We start from the raw sequence: 19,445 nt of genomic DNA, 5'->3' as shown, positions 1-19,445 counted from the left end.
GCAACAGATATCATTAGACGGTGGGTAACGCAGGTGCATGCGAATATAAAGGATTCACGTTCCTTCGTCGAGCGTTCTCTAGACCCATTGTCAGGCGTTATGGTGACAGGATAACGCAGGCTGGAAACCGAGGGGCACCGCAATGCAGGCAAGGGCGTTGTCAGGGGCGACCCTAGCGACCATAAAGCCTGATTCGCACCCAGCCAACGAACCGACTCTCTTCGTGAGTTTGGTTACGAAATAATAGCGCGGGATATTGTAACGAATATCTCTTGGTCTACGCAAAGAAACTAAATTAACCAATTTGCCCCGAGAGAAATTATTTCGTTTCTTAAAAGTTAGGCCGGGACTTTAATCTTATACGAGTATCCATATTCTGGTATCAAAATTAAAAGTTTCCGAAGAAGTAGAAGTATTCATCGGTGACTTTTTATACGCGTATAAAACAAGCTTCTATCGTCGTTATGTAAAAAGGTTTAGCAAAGTCTGTATATAAGTATTTTCTTTAAGAAAGATCGCATTTCTCAAATAAGAAATCGGTAGATATAAAATTGGAAAAGTTGCGATTGTGTAGTAATTTTATCATTCGTAACGATCGTTAATGTACACGTGACAAAAGAGCGGAGAGTAAATATTTCTTCTCTCATAGATATTGATTTTACCGATTCCCATTTTACTTTAGTGGAAGACAGTAAAGATTCACGAAAGAGAAAAATGATGGTCACACGATCAGAACGCCGCTTTTGAAGCTTATTGCTGTATTATTCATTCGCAGTCTTTCTGCGAAGAAACTGAAGATGTATTCACACGTACAAACACACAGGATACGAACAGTGGCTTACTCCTTCGACACTAATGTGGCTGACTATTTTTATATTTCTTTTAACACTTTTCTATCTTTTATCGAAAGTATCAGACTATTAATCCAATGTATTTTACCGATATCGATGTGCAGCATAGAAATCGGTACGAATGATTTAGCTGGATTTTATTCCAGAATAAATTTTCTCATATCGAGGGATTCTTCTTGTTAAATTTGTTTTATACAAGCCATTTTGAAGGATTTACATATTGGAGAATTTGTTTTCGAATAAATTTCCGACTACGAAGGGTGAAATGGAGTGACTGGATATGGTATAAAATATCGTGAAAGCTCTGCGATTCTTCACCGATTTAGATGCTTCACATCGATCGTTCTGACTTTCTGGAACAGTCCCCCTTGCTTCGACGGAAGTTGAAACACCGTCGATTCGAAATTTTCCTCAAACTGAAATCCACGTTTTCTAGAATAAAAATCCTAATTACAGATAAGCGTGTCACAATTTAGGTTGTAAAGAAACAATGTATCTTAATCGACGAATACTAAAATTCCCAATTAATTTCCTCGTTTGCATCTCTGTTGCAACGGAATACATCAACGTGCCTCTGAAGAATCATTGGCTGATAGCGAGGAACTTTTAATGGAAGATGATAGAGTCTACGACTAAAATACGGCGGTGTTTCGAACTGGCCGTGGTAATTCGGAAAGGATAAGCAGTTGTAAGGTGAATTTTTAGCAGGATCGTTGGGTCTCGGATGAAACGGCTGGAGGAATTATAGGCCCGTAAGCAAGTTAATTACGCGACTTTATTACTTTCCGTTTCACGACCTCCCTTATTTTCCTATTTTTTCCCTTTCTCTTCTTCTTCTACCGCTAGAAATAATCGCTTATAAGCTGCCTAATCTCGTAATTCACATCGATTACGGTAAAGTATAACCAGGACTGAAGGACGAAATTCGACTTTCGGATTTCGAGATTTCCGCCGAGAGAGAAGACTCGTTAGTTTCGATATCGCGAATTTCTTCTTTCTGATCTTTGACGCGTCGCTATATTTTCCGCTTCGTTGTAGTTAATGATTGCTTCTAAACTACTTGACTCCTCAACGTCCGAACGTTTTCTTTTTACAAATTTCGATTTAGTTTCCAACTTCGAAATTGTCGTCGAGAGAATTTTTTATAGTCTCGATATCGTGAATTTCCGAAATTACACGTTTAATTATGAACATTCTGATTACGATGCGACGATTTCTCCCTGATGGTTGTTGGGACCTATGAATTTATGAAATCTCGGAATTGTCGTTTTAAAAATGCATTTCCGTGCCCCGTTGATCCCTCAAACTCTGGATTCTATGACAAACGTGCTTTTTCGAGGATCGAGTATATAGTTTAGATTAAACTACCAAGTAGACAATTTTTAAAACATTTCCAAATCTGCTCTAAACGAGAATGATAAGAATAGAAGGCGAACGAAGAAAGGAACAAACTGCGGGAAAGTTTTCCCATAATCTTCGAATCTCGGCTTAAACCATAACCGTCGATGCATAAAATTTGCCTATAGCCTTGAAAAAGCTTTGGAAACGCCTTTAATTGCCAACGTGGATGTAAAGTTCGATGAAATTTCCTTCTCGTCCATCGATGGGCTGCGCTGACTAATAATGAAATCGCACTTTTCCCTCCAGTTTAATATTCGAGTTAATTTCCACTGCTTAATCTTCCCTCCATCACCCCGTTCGCCCGTTAAATCTTCGATCCATTAATCTTTTCGGTGTCGAGAGAGGGACGGAGGGTAATTCTCGTCCGAGAGGAACCTTAACGCACCATTAAAACTTCGACACGTAATTACGCCATTCGCGAGACCGTGTAACTTCTCAAAAGAGGTCTTCGTCCATCGTAAATTAGTTACGTGGACAGACCGAACCTTGCGATCTCTCGGAATTAAGAAATCGACCATCGTCGCTGAGATCGCTGGGTCAGCAGGTTTTTGCTTGTAGGTTTATGCGTGGACTCGCATAGCTCCGAATTTAAAGGGTTTGAACGCACGAAGAATTTCTTGGTACACGTTAATTGGATTTCATTTGAGAGCTACACAGGCAGAATACGATAAATCGGATTATTCTTTGCCGGAGATTTTACAATTTTTACTCAAGTTATCCTTTTATCCGGTTTTGAAGCTGAATCGCTTCGTTCTCTCGGTAACTTTAAAAATATCGCTTGTTATAACATCGAGTAGAAGATACAGCGTTTGGAACAGCGTTTCTAATCTCGATCGCACCTTTTGTTTTGTACAAAATTTCGTCGATTTATACGAACTATTTTTATGCGACTTATATCTTCGGGCATACAATACAATTAGCATATATCGTGGCAGTATATGCGGAATAATCTTCGCTAATGGAAAAGCTTTACCCGTGTGAACTCGTGTTGGAACACGCAACGTAAAACGCAGAGAAACGGCAGTAACCGCGACCCGGCGACCGAATGGGAGCAGAAAACGATCAGTCGGTGCAATTGCATCGCTTTAATCGGGCAAAAGGAAAGCATCGGTTAACGGAGGAGTCATCGATGCACGACTCGCGCTGGTAATAACACGGTAAAATCCTGTGATCTGCGTGGCCAGAAATTAACTTGATTGGATGTAAACACGATACCGCTGCACGAAACGATCGGACTCGTTGCGCCAGTACACTGGCTGATCATCGCCGTCCAGTCTACTGCCAACAAAATTACGGCTATGGAAAAGCTATAGCCTGTACTCGGCGCTTAAATAGCGATGGACGTCGATATTACGCGAAACCGACGAGAAACATCGGTTTACGAAATAATTTTCGAAGATTCGTTTGTCGAAGTTTTTCTCTGAAACTGGTGTAAAGCATCGGTGGCTAAAACGGAGACGTGACACGCTGTTTTATAATCATTCGATAATGATCGTTTAATCGATCGAATTAGTACAGGTGTTTACATTTTTAACGTGGAATCACCGTTTTACGCGACATTCCGTATAGTTTGCAGATATATTGTAACATGTTAAACACGTAATTGGTAAACTCGTAAATTTAATAGCAAAAGAATCGCAAACAGTAGTATTCGATTTGTACAGAAAGCAAATATCTGTTACGAAAACCTATTATCTCGCGCAATGACATCTTCGCTTTTTACGTTCTATCCTCCTCCGTAAAAGAAGCAGATCTATATTTCCATCAGATTCTCCGTCGATTCTTGACACAGTGCCGAGCGTGCAATAACCCAGATACACCGAAATCCTTTCAAGCGAATAGAATCTCTGTTCCGCGACGATTCTCGAGACACGATCGGCCATTGTGCGTGCCTAATACGGCCACGGCCGAAGGTTTCGAACGCATCGATTTATGCTAATCGCTTTAACTCGTCCCAACTTCAGGCGTGCTGCCGCACACGCTAATTTCTCGTTAACGACGCGGCCAAATAGAGAGACGAGAGTCGGTTTAGCGGTTGGTAATTCGACCGGAGCCTAATGGCCGATTCGGTGAAAATGTAGTCGACATGTTGGTTGATGACACACCCGTGGCTTCGTTCTAACGCGATTACAGCCTTGTTCTTGTCACGGGTCCTGTTTAACCTTCCTACTGTCCTCTTTGACGAATCGGACGCTTGCCGGCCGATAATCTTGTCAAATATTTCATTTTTATACATGTACAGCATGAAAAAATGGTCACGCTTCTTACGATCCTTGTGTCATCTTTCTACGAGATATTCTGTTCTCGTTAATTAATTGTCTTCTGCTATCCTTTTTTATTTTCAACGCTCGTTGTTAAACCAACGATATTTTAAATCCATGGAACAACGATATATATATATATCACCTTAAGTGCTTCAACATTCTTTATGTCGTTTCAAATCAGTGAAAAAGATCTCGCTTTAATTAACCAAGAACATTTGCTTGTCTATTTCAGGTCGACTTGAAGCCTCTGCGGGAAGCGACGATCGCCGTCCCGACTCCGAAGATCTCTGAGAAGCGGAAGGCGGAGGAAGCCGACGCCAGCAAGGACTTGAAAAAGGTAAGCCACTTGACAGCCCTATCAACTGTTTAAAAAACGAACGAAAGAAAAGAACAGAAAGAGATTCACCGACTCGATCATACACTTTGCAAGCAAAAAAGGTAACGACTTGGTGAAACTTCCAAATCTTCGTTTTTCGCTTTTGCTCTGACAATTTTGTTCCGAGAATTACGTAACTAGTAGTACTACAAGGAAAAGAAAAGGAAACGGTGAAACACAGAGACGTTAATGTACGAGGCAGCTCGTGCTCTGTCTATTTTCAAACATCGGAGCACGGATGATGCCAGCTCCTTAGCCGTCGAAATTTCGGTAGACGCGAAACCGAGCGCTATATTTCATCCGCTCGCCAGGGCATCTCGGTCGTTTCTCGTGGAATATCGACGAGCGGAGAGAGAGCATCCTGGCGCCGTGACGGGCCACGTCCTCATTAATCCACAACGGCCAGTCGTCATTAACGAAATAAACGGCCGTGAACCTTGCCGCTTTTGAAATTCCACGTTGTACCATCGTTCCATCATCCAGGAACCTCGTTCAGGGAGATTCGCCCCGATCAGACCAAGTCACTCCAGTTTGTACTACTTTTTTTTTTGCTTCTTTCGGTGGATATACTTCTTCCTCCTCTCTTCTTTCTTACTATCTTTAATTATCCTCCCCCGAATCTTTCCGTATTTATGTAACGTTTTAACGGTGAGCGTGGAAGTTAACTCTCTTGGAAAGGATTTTCCTTTCTAACGATACGATACTATGGACTATGATATATTTCGATCTGAAAACGGGATATACAGGGTGGTTGGTAACTGGTGGTACAAGCGGAAAGGGGATGATTCTATGCGAAAAAAGAAGTCGAAAATGTAGAATAACAATATCTTTTTTTTTTCATTTTTCCATCGAGACAACGATCTACAGTGAGATCCGTTATAACGTACCGCACGCGTACCGAGCGAAAATTCAAAGTCGATTTTCTCGAAAACAAAGCTTCAAACGAAAAATTGTTATTCTATATTTTCGACTTCTTTTTTCGCCTAGAATCACCCCCTTTCCGTTTGTACCGCCAGTTACCAACCACCCTGTATATCTGCAATAAGAAATTGCATTCTTTTAGAGATACTGTCAATGGTGAAAGGGTCGAAACGAGAATTAAGTTAGAATCGGCAAGATGTTTGTACGATTCTGTGCACGTCGGTCGTATCGAAAGACGTATTTCGAATCACGGTTTCTCGAGGCAAGTACAATGAAGTTCTAATGCTAAATCGACGTGGTGAATTTCTGACGAGTGCCGCTGACGCTGACTGAGCACCAAGGGTGCTCAAACAGAACAGTTTTCGAGGATATACGTAGGTTCAGGTATTTAACTTGGAGAGGAGCCCTCGGTTACTGCGCGTGTTTAACTTTCCACAAACTTAAACTCTCTGCAACGAAAAAGTTACTCCACCGATGAGAAATATACAGAGCATTGTAGAAAAAGAATCTACAGTTTGTAAGCTTATAGTACCGAAAAGAGTAAGAAACGTGCAATCGCTATATACGTAGTTGGAAAAATCTTCAGATACTCTGCTCTTACTAATGCAAGGTACTGCTAGAAATCTAAACGAAGAAATAAATACGGTACCGTGTAACGTTATTTAATTACATAAGCTCGCAAAGTCTTCCATCCTTTTTCTTGTTGCTCGTACCTATAAAGAAGAAGAAACAAGGAAAAATAATACATAAATTTTCTTGGGGGAAGTTAGTTGATTTAAATCGCTCGAGTCACAAATGTATTGCGCGAGACAAACAGGGGGGAACGATAGAATGGAGTTGGACAGGAGCCACGTGAATTTATTTGGAGTTTCGGCGTACGCGTTCTACGTAGATTAATGGCGGATTAACAAAGTGTTCCCAGGCAGACGGAGTGGTCTCGGTTAAGACTCTAAGCGCTACCTTGAGCAATTAATTTCGAGTGGATCTTGTGAACCGGCGCCGTAGCAAACTTCCTCCGACATTGAAAAAAAAAAAAAAAAAAAAAGTAAAACAAACAACCGACGGTAAATTATCCACTCCGCGCCCACTATTTCCCTTGGAGCAATTACGTCAAAATTAGTAAAACACCGTGATCAAAGGATATATGGAGTTCCTGCTCTGAGAAAAATTACTCCGTTTGTTTGCTTAACGTAAGTCGTCGATTGATCTTCGTGATCGTTGTATACCGTACTATATTACTCATTTTTATGCCGATACGACGCATCTGTGATTCGATAAATCATAGAAATTTCCAATTAACTCGCCATCTGAAACTCTAGTTTTGCCGATATCGTTTACGTACCGGATCGTTCAAGTCCATGCGGTTTTTTCTAGGTTTTTGTATTTTAAAATATCTCCCCAAAATTGCCTAATACTCTTCCAAGTTTCCGGAATATCATCCGATAGTTTTTATCGTTACGTGTTAGGAGAGATTCAAAGAAATGTATGGAAAAACTAGAAAATTACTTAAGACTGCTGGTCGAAAACGATTCAGTATGCGGATGACGAATCCTTTTAAACGAAAGGACATTCGGCCCATTTCTTCGCTAAAGAAGCGGAAATTTGCGTATTCATGGTTTGAGCATAAAACGAGATGATATGTTTATAGTATCGCGATTCTGGAGATGGATAATCGAGATCATGCGATTCGAAAAATTCAATCGTTGATAGGAGAAAATATAAGCGGGGAGGAAGAATTAAGAACTTTCTTTTACAGCTTGTTTCGAATTCTCCGATAGATATTTCAAGTTTCCTTTCAAACTCTCTGTATGGTTTATTCTGTCGCTTTATGTTCTTCCAATATGCCCAGCAAATTTTTAAAGAAACGATTTTTCTCCCTCGAAAACAAGGATATAAGAGAAAGTACAGCAGAGTTTTCTTCCTATCGAAAAAGGAATAAAAGAAGAAGTTAGAGGCGAAGTTTGCGGAATCGAAGGACGCTCGCTCCCGTTAACACGCCAAAAATGCGGCACGTATACGGCCGTGAAGAAACTCTGGTGCAGCTTGTTGCCGCCTGTTGCTGTGCTACGTCGCCGCTATCCAGACGTCGTCGGCAGAAAAATACGGTAATCCGTCGAGAAAGGATGAAAATCGGGCTACGTTAAATAAAACACGAGCGAGATATCGGATCGCGGCCTGGTTACACGCTTTTCTTCTACTGACGCCTTAATGACGATAAGCTGTTTCGGCGCCGATTTTCAATAAAAGAGCACGATGGATATAACGTTCTTAATATTTTACTCGATTAGGGTAACGATCTAACGTAGTTGCGAGTTTGCAGTTGGACTAAAAAGAAAGATTTTACTCCTTAGGTATTTCAGGCTCCGAAAGTTTGGAACTTCGAGGATTAAACAATTTGAAAGTTGACAAATTTGATAATCTGATAATTTGAACGTTCGAGTGCTTGAAAACCGAAAAACTTGTCAGTTTGATCGAGAAGCATCCAAAGATCGAGTTTCTCCATCGAACAAGTAGGTAATTCAAAAATTGTCCGCTTCGTACGCCGATCGACGTAATCGCGAGAAACACGGCAAAGTGAATTATAGGACAGTGGGAAGATCCTTTTAACGCAGCGGTTTATAAACTGGTACGCGCGTGGTATTTGAGCTTGTTAGGGAGAGGAACTTTGTGCTTTCACGGTTGAAAGGAAGTTCGGAAGAAAGGAGGTTCGAGGACACGCCTAAATGGCAGGATGTCGGGCAAGATTTCGGTGCCACCAAAGAAACCTTTGAGAGAGACCTTTAAGGGGGAGAGTTGCTGCCAAAGAGAAAGAAAAGAGTAATTCCTCGAGAACTGGTAAGCTTCCAGTCACTTTGATATCCTCTTAGGCTGTTTGATACTTACCTTTTACATAATCTCTTCTCATCGATTTTTGCGATCCGTGAAACATCGTTTGCAGAAAGCTTTTTCGCAAAATTAGAAGGAAAAGCTTCGATGAAAAGAATCGTAGACAAAAATTTCATTACGATCTGGCGATTTTATTACGAGTTGCAACTTTTCGCGACGTTCTTCCGAACGATTGTCAATCTTTGGAAAACAGGTTGAAACAACGATTTGATCTACGTTCGATTTAGATCACGAGTAAGTGGAAATAACACGATTTTGAAGAACGTTGCGATAAAAATCGACCGTATCTAAATCGAAATTTCGATTTACGACCGCGCTATGTCGTTTCCACGTGCCTTACACATTCGATCCTCGTTCTAACGCTTCGGAGGAAAAAAAAGAGAAGAAACAAAGAAAAAGGACAGCTTTAACTCGATCCCTCGATGCTAAGATTCTCCACTCGCATTATCTGTCTCGCCTACCTAAGAGGGAGGAAAAGAAAAAAAGGAAGGATCTTACGATAAGACGAAGCAGGAAGGAAAAGTCGAAGGTGGGCAAAGCCTAAATGGCGAATGGGGCGGCCTCGGAATTCACAAGGGTGGAAGTAGAGAAGGCCCGAGGCAACGAGTACGGCGTGGTCGATGTGGAAAGGAGACATTGACTTGCAGACAGAAAGCGTGACTGGTGGTGGCAGGGAGATGGTCGAGGGGTGGCTCGAGGGCCGGTCGATACAGCCGAAAGTCCAGAACACGGGGCCGAGTGGCGCGAAAATTCGTGCAGATGGAAACATAAGTCGGCCGTGTGGAACGGCAACGAAGCCTAGGGTGGTTTCTTGCTCTCCTTTTTCTACCACCTCCGCTTCTTTCCTTTTATTTGCCGGTCCCGCAACTTCTACAAGTCGAGTCTTCTAACATCGTATCGCGTTTGGAACACGGAACGCTTTATTCCGCGATCGAACGTGCTGTTTTCTCTTTCCTGTTCTTTTTTTTTACCTTCTCTCTTTCTCTCTGGTTCCCTTTTGTTTCTTTTGCTAGGCGAGAGCTCGCGCACGAAGGGAAATATTAACAAAGTCGAGAGAGAAGGAGAGAGTATTCGTTGCTAGTAGAGAGTCGAGGATTTCTTACGTTGGTTCAAGTTTTTCAGGATATTTCAGAACACGGTACTGAGAATTTTGTGCCATTGAACGTAATAACTTCTTTAGGTAGGAATTCCCCATTCCCTTTATACGTCATTTCCTTTCTGCCAAGAATAGATTACATAATTTACTTGCATCGACGTTGGTACGTTTTTATTAATTGTCTCATGGCTATTCCGCGATTAATTTTCCAATTACAGAAGTTTCTAGTCAAGGAACGACCTGACTGAAAGAACAAACAGGTATATTAAACGAGCTAAGAATTAAAGCATCGTTTATCGTAGCCCTGTTCAACGGACCTGATCCGAACGTTTCATCGGCATGGTCAATATCGAATCTACCGACGCTGTTTCCTGTGATTATGCAGAGCCCTGATTAACTTCGCACCCCTGCCCGGCCGCTAATGTAAATTTAATTGCGATTTAAACGTTACCATCGGTGGGCCGATTCTAACACGACAGGACGAGTGCCCTGTGAAATAGAACGAGCAACGTTAATTCACGGTCGCACGAGCTCGTTAAATTAAATTTGTCGCTGACCAAGTGGCCGAGCTGTGCCGTTTGATCATCGTTGCCTGGACACTGGAACACGGCTAGAATTTGGAAAAATCGGATCGACATCGACATCGACATCGAGCTCTACCTGGCATTCGATTAAGGTTTATCCGCGACGAGAACTTTGCCGAATTCGTTTCAACCGGGAGCATGGATATACATACTGCGCAATGTTTCAAGCGTATCAAGAATTACCATACAGTTGCGTCGCCTGTTAATGGAATTCTAAATGACTAGAGACAACGAGACCGAGATTATCCGCGTACGAAGCTTAAGACCAATTTTTCGACGATTTTGAATCTTAATATTTTTCGAACGTTTGCGAATTTGATAGGATGCTTTTGTCGTTTGATCGAACAACAAGTCGTTTCACAGTCAAAGTACGCGGCGGTGATCGATAACGAAAATGTTAATGATATACGTACGAACAATGGAAATCAATGGATATTATTGGTGGAATATGCAAGAGCTTTTCGATTACGTTGTTTCTATTACTCGACGTAATAGTATCGATCGGTCCTCGAACAGAATTGTTTGCACGTCGCGATTTCGTGTTACGCGACCGACCAATCGGATTTACATGGCTCGATGTTTCGACTAATTATTGTCTTAATTAAAACACGTATAAGCGAGATGTTCGTTGTCGAGAGCACACAGGCTCTCGAATATTAGGATCCATTAACGTAATGCGCCGTTTGTTCCGGGTGTGCGAAAATCGCGCATCCGGACGTCGTTCCGAGCCTTTAATTATCGCGCTGATTAACAGATATTAATACGAGCCAAGCCATGATTTTCACGGGCCTTGTAATGGCTGTCGACGTGATCAACGATTTTAATAGAACGGATATTTAGGAGCGCAACCTAGGAGGGACGCGTTTAGATTAAGTGCAATTTTATTCGTCGATAAAACGCGCGCTATTACTTTGTTTTTTATAGTATATGATGGGGCAGAAATTGCTTTTTTAATCGACTAATGTTTTTAGATGTAAAGCGAAGTTTGCTTCGATATCGATAATTTCAATGTATCGGATAACGAGACGCTGGAAAATTTGATAAAATATGCCAGGACTGTATTCTATCTTTTTTTTTTTTTTTTTTTTAATAGAAAGTCAGAAGTATGAGGCACGAGCTAGATTGAAATCGATTAAACGTTAATTAATTATGCTTATTAAATGAAGCTGCGCCAGTTAAGCGGATTACGATCCCAAAGTAAATTCGTCCTGGGAAAATTTTTAATTAATTCGTCTGGACGTTTAATGGATTCCGCGAAATTCACCGACCCGGCTGAATGGTAAATTTCAAAAATACCTCTTACAATTCTTCTCGAGTCCATTTTTCTCCCTTTTCCTGTTTTTCTTCCTGTCTTTTTCCTTTTTCTTTTATTTTTTTTTTTTTTTTGGTCTTACAGCGGCGATACGAATCTTGTGAAAAGACCTCGCCGCTGGTATAAATGGTTCCACCTATAAATGGCGTAATCGTACCTGAAAAAAAAAAAAAATACACGGCAGCACGTATATTTCTCCAGTGATTCTAACGTGGAAGGAATTTGGAAAAAGGAAAGAGGGAATTTTTCACAAATTCAGTTATTACATCTATTCTTACGTGACATGGATTTTATATCGATGTGAACAACTTTACGAAAACAATTCCGATCAACGTATCCAGGCACGATCAGCGGTTTCTTGAAAATGTTACAGAAATAACGCAGAAAATGTGCTTAAGCCTATAATTATTTATAAACTTTGATAAAAGTTGCTAGAAGCGCGCCATTCCTCTAAACTCCAAGCTTTGTCATTCGCGCAATCTTAAAAGAAACAAACAAAAAAAAAAAAAAAACAAGTATGGTCACGTTGGATCGTGTGCTTCCGTCACGAATAGAAGCATTTCGCCGCGGGACAACGAGGATGAAAGAATTATTGGCACGGGATCGAAGAGAGAATTAATGTCGGCCACGGGTAAATTTATTTCGGCCGACCGAGCGGCGCAACTCGGCTGCTATAATTGAAGGCTGGCCGCGCGCTGGAACACAACGCCGCTTTGCTTGGTTCACGCGAAACAAAGGGAAGATTGTTCCGTTCTGCTCGGGTTTGTCAGACCGCAGCTTCGAGCCGGAAATGGTCGCGACGCGTCACGATCCTCCGTGTTTGTCTTCGTTTGTTTTTTCCCGTGTTTTTCGATTTTTTCTCTTTTTTTTTTGGTTTTTCCGCGGTAGAGACAGAGGAGATGTTTCGTTTTAGCGAAATTTCGCTCGTTTATAGCGCTCGATTGTTTGGCATTTCGAGTTCAAATTGTATTACATTACGTCGTATCGCATTTTTAGTTTTCCATTGTGTCCTGTTTTCATACCTTTTAAACGTAATAAATTCTTCCGTACGTTTGCTACCGATATTTAACCTCGTTTCCTTCGGTTTGCAATTTTATCCTCAATTTTACGCGATAATTAGCATTGATGCTGTATGATTAATATACATACACTACCGCTCACAATTATGTAAACACTTTGGACGATTTGTATTAATAATGCATGAACAACGTTCGTCGAAAGTTATTCAAATGTACGAATTAATGTCAAAATAATTATCACAAGTACGTAATATTATCTACATGTATGTCATGTTCTTGTGAAAATAGCCGAAGAAGGTTATCAAATTTAAATTATTTGTTTTAAAATTATATCTGTTAACGCGCCCGCGGGTTTTAAATATTATTACTAGAATTTTGCAAAATCCTTCTCTACCTAATCCATAGCATGAAAATTAAACGAGCTGAGGATAAAAAGAAGCTTCTTAAACGACAAAACTGATGTTTGAAATTTTCAAATGCTAATTTTATTGTCGCGTATTTTAACTTTTAAAGTTAAATTTTATCATATTACGATATTCTTATATCGTTTCTATCTGTTGTATTCTATTTACCGTGTTAAGTACCAAAAGCCGCTAGAACGCGGACTCGATGTCTGACCACATCGGTCACTATCTACTGAACGACTAACTGCGGTTGATAAATCCCGCTGCAAATTATTACACTGTCTTATCTTCGATGGACGCTCCAATATTTTCGCCCTTTCGTTCACAATTTCCAAATTCTTGTTCATTTTCTACGGATCTTCTTCTTCTTCTTCTCATTTTGTTCCAGATAGAAGAATTTATGACAACGAATACGTTATGAACTCCGCCACGGACTTTTCAAGCTACCCCATCTAATTGTGCTTTCGTTCGGCTTAAAGAAAAATCTTCTTTTTTTAGCACAAAACTCGATTCAGTAAATTTTTATCGATATCGGGAAATTTTTACAATTCGAAAAGAGTGTATTTAGGTCGGAAATAGTTTAAGAAGTTTCTTTCGATGGATAAATTTTATGGTATTATGCTCTTGCTACTTTTCTTAGTCTTCTCGATTGTAATTAAATATTGTGAAAAAAGGGAGCAAGCGTGTGAATATCTTTCAGCGATATTATACTTAAAACGTCAAATTATCCAATCCAATTTCCTTCAAATTATTCGTTATTCCGACACCTTGAAACCGATCACCTCGAAGACTTCTTTCCAGAAACGAACGCCACGATCACCTTTGCCCAAAGTCCGCCCCGAAAATTAACCATTGCTAAAAGATGGAACGCTCCCTGGGTGGGAGCTCGAACGATCCTCTGCCCCTTCGATCCTCGTTCATTTTCTCTGGCTCGAGTTTCCGGTGGCCATGTGTCAGGCACCGATCACGAGGTATACGGTTCACTTATCTACGTTCTTTCTTGCAGGCGAAATTGGAAACGAAAGCTTTGAAAGCGAAGAGGCCAGGATTCACAGACGAACGGTACAATGAAACCAGTTATTACGTGGAGAACGGTCAGTATGCCCTCCGTTTTATCTTTAACCCCGGTATACACTATCGTTAACGAGTTTCGAATTACGTACTACGTATTCCACGGGAATTTCAAATAAGAATTCTGAAAAGCCTATCTTTTGAAACGAACCTGGTTCGGAATTTTTTTTTTAGAAAATTTGATCGAGGCGAAGGATACTAATTATCGTCGATATTTGCGGCATTAATTTTGGAAATCGGTAGATGACACGGACGGAGGTGCAATTGGAAAAGTAGTTGCAAGTTTTTGTAGCGTAGCTATGATGTTTCCAAAAAGACGACTGCGGTCGTTGCAGATTAAAAGAATAATTATGTTTTGGAATATCCGTTTGCAGTAATAAAAAATTTGCTCGAATGTATCGAATGTTAACTAAGGGTTAACTAAAGCAAAAATTAAATTATTTTGGAGAATATCATATTTCGGTTAATTCACGAGCGAACCGATATTATCCGATAAATTGCTTCGTGAAAACTGCGTGGCGTGTGAGTGTGTCCCTTCGGGGAGCCATTAGACGTTACATGTATCAGCAATTAACAGTTAACGCACGGATTTATGACGGTCGATCGTCGATCAACAGCATCGCTGGCGGTCAATTAGACATAGATTGACAATTAGACGATGCGTGTGAATCGGTAACTCTATTTTATCGGTAAACGCGCGTTTCGATCGTACAACGGATCGTGAGAATATACAATCGATTGGCTGTATGACGTGTATCTGGGGATTGGTGCAGTTTGTTGGATCAATACAAGGGTATTTCCTCGATAATTCGTCGTTTGATCCAACAAGTGGTCAGAAGAGACAAATTCTTTTAAACAATTGCAACGAAATATCGAATCGATCGTCAGCGAAGACGATTGACGCACAGTGCGTGAGCGAGCGAGATAGCCTATAGCCATTTGACAGATATTCGTTTGTCAGATATTTAAAAATGACAGTATGCCGTGTTGGATATACCATTCCACGCGTAGCGCCACGACGTATAACGTCGCGAAGCTTGCAGGCATGAGATAGCTCGATCCCGGGCAGGGTCGATGAAAACGAAAACACCGAAAGAGCTTTTCCCCTCGACCCTCTTCCCCTTCGTGCTATTCGATTTCGTTGGCATTGCGAACCACGTCGACCAACCCGCTGGTGCCGGGAAACGAGAGGCAGCAGTCGGGATCATTGTTCGAATCATAGCCATTCGCGGGATTATCCGCGATTACCTGGCGAACAGAGAGAGAGTCGGTAAAGGCTGCAGTTACCGTTGTAAGGTCGTCGGGAATGCAGATGAAGCGATTAACGCGTATCGTTCCCTCTTTTTCGTCGCTTTTCCAATCCTTTCTTTTCCGATGAAAGATAAAAAGGGATGGAAATAACATCGTATTTAGCAGGTTTCGTATTTTCTATCGTTGTGACAGCGTCGTTAAAACGCCAGATTATCGAGGAATCTTTGATAGTTTTGTTTATTCGAGCGATTCTTCGTTGGTCGTTAGCGGGAAACGCGAATTAATTCAAAGAGCTTTGCACACGGCGTTCGTGCAGGAGGATCGGAAAGTTACCCCCTTTCGCTTTGCGATATCGCGAAGAACGAAGAGACGAGGAGTTCTGGCGAAACCGATACTCGAGGCTGTAGTCGAAAGTATGGATGACTTTTAGGATGGTAGCAGGATTAGATGTCCCGTGAGCAGCTGAAATCTCTGACACTCTGGCAGCTATTAGAGCTTGTAATTTATTCCTTTCCACGGTTTATCGTATTGTCCGTTTAAATAGCCACCGTCTGAGAACCAAGCGGGACTAATTAGCCGGAGAGAGAGAGAGGACCTTGTACGAACTAACCGCTGTTATCCTACGTTGACTCGTTTTGTCGTAAATATGTTGAGAGACAGAGAGTGAGAAACGGGTAGAGCGAGTGAGACATAGCGGAGTATTTTACAAAATTCATATATAAAAACGCTATTCGTAACATCGTTATTCGTTCTTAAAACGTTCGGGAGTTTGTTGAACGTTGCCTCGCACTTTTACAACGTGTCTATAAAATTCGACGATTCGCTGGAAATTTAAAGTTCAGTAACTCGTTAGTAATTTGATTATCGTGAATGTGGATCGTAAATAATGTCAAGCATTGCTCCGAGCGAGCAATTGTAAAAGATGATCGCGACAACTCGTGGCCATTTAACCGGGCAACAATGGCCATAGGGTAAACAAAGGTTTCCTCTTTCGTTAGTCGGTGAACTTTACAATTAAACGAAAGTGTACTTCCCTTATCGAGTGGCAGCAACAATAAACTCTTTGCAAGAAACCGACGACGTTCTTTCAACGATACTGACGAACGTTAATTAAAAAGCCGGTTACAGCTACTGTCTCGGTTAGACACGCGACTAATCAATCGATTTCACCGCACGAGGCCGTTTATCGAGAGTTTATTAAGCAGAAATAGGTGTATAGGTATGGATCGTGGACTGTAAACGAATCTGCAGCCGGAATCGCTGGAACGAGTCGACGAAGTCGATTTATCGAGTGTCAATACGTTCGGTAATTAAAGTAGTTGCTCGCGGCGATGGCTGCCTCTGTGTTTCCAGCCAACGTGCCGCATTATCGACGTTCCACGGGAATCGTTTGATAGACGAACACTGATAGGCAGCTATGGCTATGCTCATTAGTGGAAATAACGTTTACTCGTCGATAACGAAGAACGTTGTGAGAAGGAGCGAAAGGAATGTCGAAAATGTTGAAGTAACTACTTTAAGAGAAACTCTACGTCTTTATTTATTTATATATATAACCTGGAGACTGCTATTACGCAGAAATATTCTAAATAAGGAGCGGAGCATATTATTGTACCCTTGAATATACATTATGTTTTGGAACTAATAAGCGGATTTCTATTTATGTTCCTTGTAGCCTCTAGCCGAAGCTATAAGATTAACTTTTTTGGTAATGTCCTTTTGCTATAAATATATGAACGTGCTTCCTATCGTTCCATTGTCTAGTAACGCTAAGAGAGTAAGGATCTGAATCAGCATAAACTTATACATTATACTTTTTTATTACAAATTCATCCAGTCGTCCTTCGATCAGTCAACCTCAATCTCGACAGAAAATACGATTCCTGGGGCTCTCTCGATATTCGTATCCTCCGAAGAAGATAAACGAGGCGAAGACGAAGATTCTTGTTAATAACGATCTCTTTTCAGAGATAGAACCGCCGAATATACATATGTACGATAATAGAGTTGCAAGGATGTTCTTACGAAGCCGTTTAAGGCATATCGTGGTTTCTTCGACGATTTCTTCGGGAAATCTAAATTGCCTGTTTCTCTTGAAACAGCCGTATATCTTACGTCCAATGTATCAGAGAAGTAACGGAGAACGTAGATAATATTGGAAGAGCTTGCGATATTTTATTCATTAAAACGGTATTAACCTTCCGAAGGAGACTTTCTTGCGTTTAACGAGTTCTTACGCTATTATACAGGATATCTTTAGTAATTGGACCTACCACGATTCTTTTTCGTTAGAACGTTTTCGAGTAATGGACGTTACGAAATAGAGTTTTAAAGTTTCATGCCAAGCAACCAAATTTCAGTTATAAAATACATCAAAGATGGATTCGAGTAGCTAAATATTCCTGCTACTATCTTGCTTTCTGAGAAATCCTTTAATCTTCTTTCTACCTTCTGGAAGGATAAGTTGTGCCACCACTTAGAACCAAAGTTCCACAAACTTTCTCAGACTTCTTGTCGGTCTTTTACTCAAAAAGGACCGATAAATCTTTGCGTTTTCCAATATCGATCGTCTCTAGAAGAATACTTGTTTCCATCGCGATGTTTCCATTAAAGAGATTGCAAAGTAGCAAACGAATTTTTCCTTTTTTCGTATAAATACATCTCGTTTTCAAAACTGATCGATTTTTCGCCGTCGAGTTTGCGGATATAATAGTCCGCGGATATTTCCGATAAATTCGTATCTTTATGGACACAACTGAAAAAGTACTTTGACTTTTGGCTGATTTTACCAAGGTTATACCACTTCTGTATCAACGTTGGATCTCAAGGGCAAGCTTTAAATACAAACCAAAACAAGTAAAGCTGTTTTCATATAAACAAAAGCATAGTGAAAGATATATTTTCTTCGAATTCTGCGTATTTTCATGAAGTAACTGTGGAACGTATTCAGTCTTATTCCTGCCATTGAGAACGCGATTTGGCGAGCAATTCCGCGGGAAATCGGTGCAAGTTGGTGGCGAGACCACGTTGGTCGCGTTCGATGTCTATCGATTGCCTGTTCGGTTCGTTATAGCGAGTTTCAGTGGCGAATTCACGATAACGGGAACAGCGTTAGTCGTGGCGGAGTGAAAAGGAAAGGGTGGTGTGCGCGAAGGCACGTAAGGATTCGAGTGTCTGAGAGAACACAGAGAGCTGACTAGAGCAAAGAGAGGAAAGAGGGGGAAGGATCGCGAAGACGAAGGGAAACGAAGAGAAGAGAAGGTAGACGAGAGAATCGATCGAATATTTAGACCTACTGGCATATCGACAACCGATATCTGCTCCACATTCGAATAATAGACTCGCACGGCTGACGACGTGCTGCCGGAGCATCCTCCAGTTCCTCCTCCAACGAAACAAAGACCTATTAATGCCACTCGAAAGACACACGCCCACCGGCGTGCTTCTCCTCCGATTCTCGATGGACGTCCCCTTAACGCGAGAAACGCATTCCATTACCGGAGACTTGTGACACGGCCAACCAATATTCCCAACGAGTATTCCGTTCCATCTCTCTGTCTTCCCTGTATACGCTTTCGTTGCGCTCCGTATACTCTTGGCTACGGAGTTTCGATTCGTCGATAGCCAAATCAAACAGAAACACGAGTCTCCCATTCTAAAGTAACTCTGAAGTTTATCGAATTCATCTTCTTTTTCCAAATAATCGTCGATATCGAATAATCCATCTTAATTTCCATCCTCGTATCAAATTTCAGTGCAGCTCTTTAACCTCGAAACGACCCCAAATACGCTCGGATCATCGAATTTATTCGTTTCCCCATTAACCGTATCGTCTCCGGTAATCCGTCTCAATTTTCATCGTTAAACCCCGACAAACGAACGAACAAAGACTGGTCTCTGCATTTGTAAAACACCGACAAACCAAGCAAACAAACTACGAGACCACGGAGTTGGCCAAGCAAGATTCTCGCGACAATTAAATCCGACCCCTGGGTCGTATCGAACCTTC

The 19,445-nt window shown here is 41.2% G+C and overlaps 1 protein-coding gene across 1 annotated transcript in view; it reads left to right on the top strand.

Annotated features, from left to right (window-relative positions):
- Nucleotides 1–19,445, top strand: part of LOC117161473 (pseudouridylate synthase RPUSD2) — a 175,523-nt gene that overhangs the window by 105,670 nt on the left and 50,408 nt on the right. The window contains 2 exon segments of the mRNA XM_033343037.2: nucleotides 4,749–4,853; nucleotides 14,121–14,208. Of these exon segments, the coding sequence (XP_033198928.2) occupies nucleotides 4,749–4,853; nucleotides 14,121–14,208 (193 nt within the window).

This window comes from Bombus vancouverensis, chromosome 4, assembly GCF_051014615.1.
Source record: "Bombus vancouverensis nearcticus chromosome 4, iyBomVanc1_principal, whole genome shotgun sequence".
NCBI classification, from domain to species: domain Eukaryota; kingdom Metazoa; phylum Arthropoda; class Insecta; order Hymenoptera; family Apidae; genus Bombus; species Bombus vancouverensis.
The sequence above is the reverse complement of the archived record's forward strand: the minus strand, read 5'-3'. Positions and strand labels throughout refer to the sequence as shown.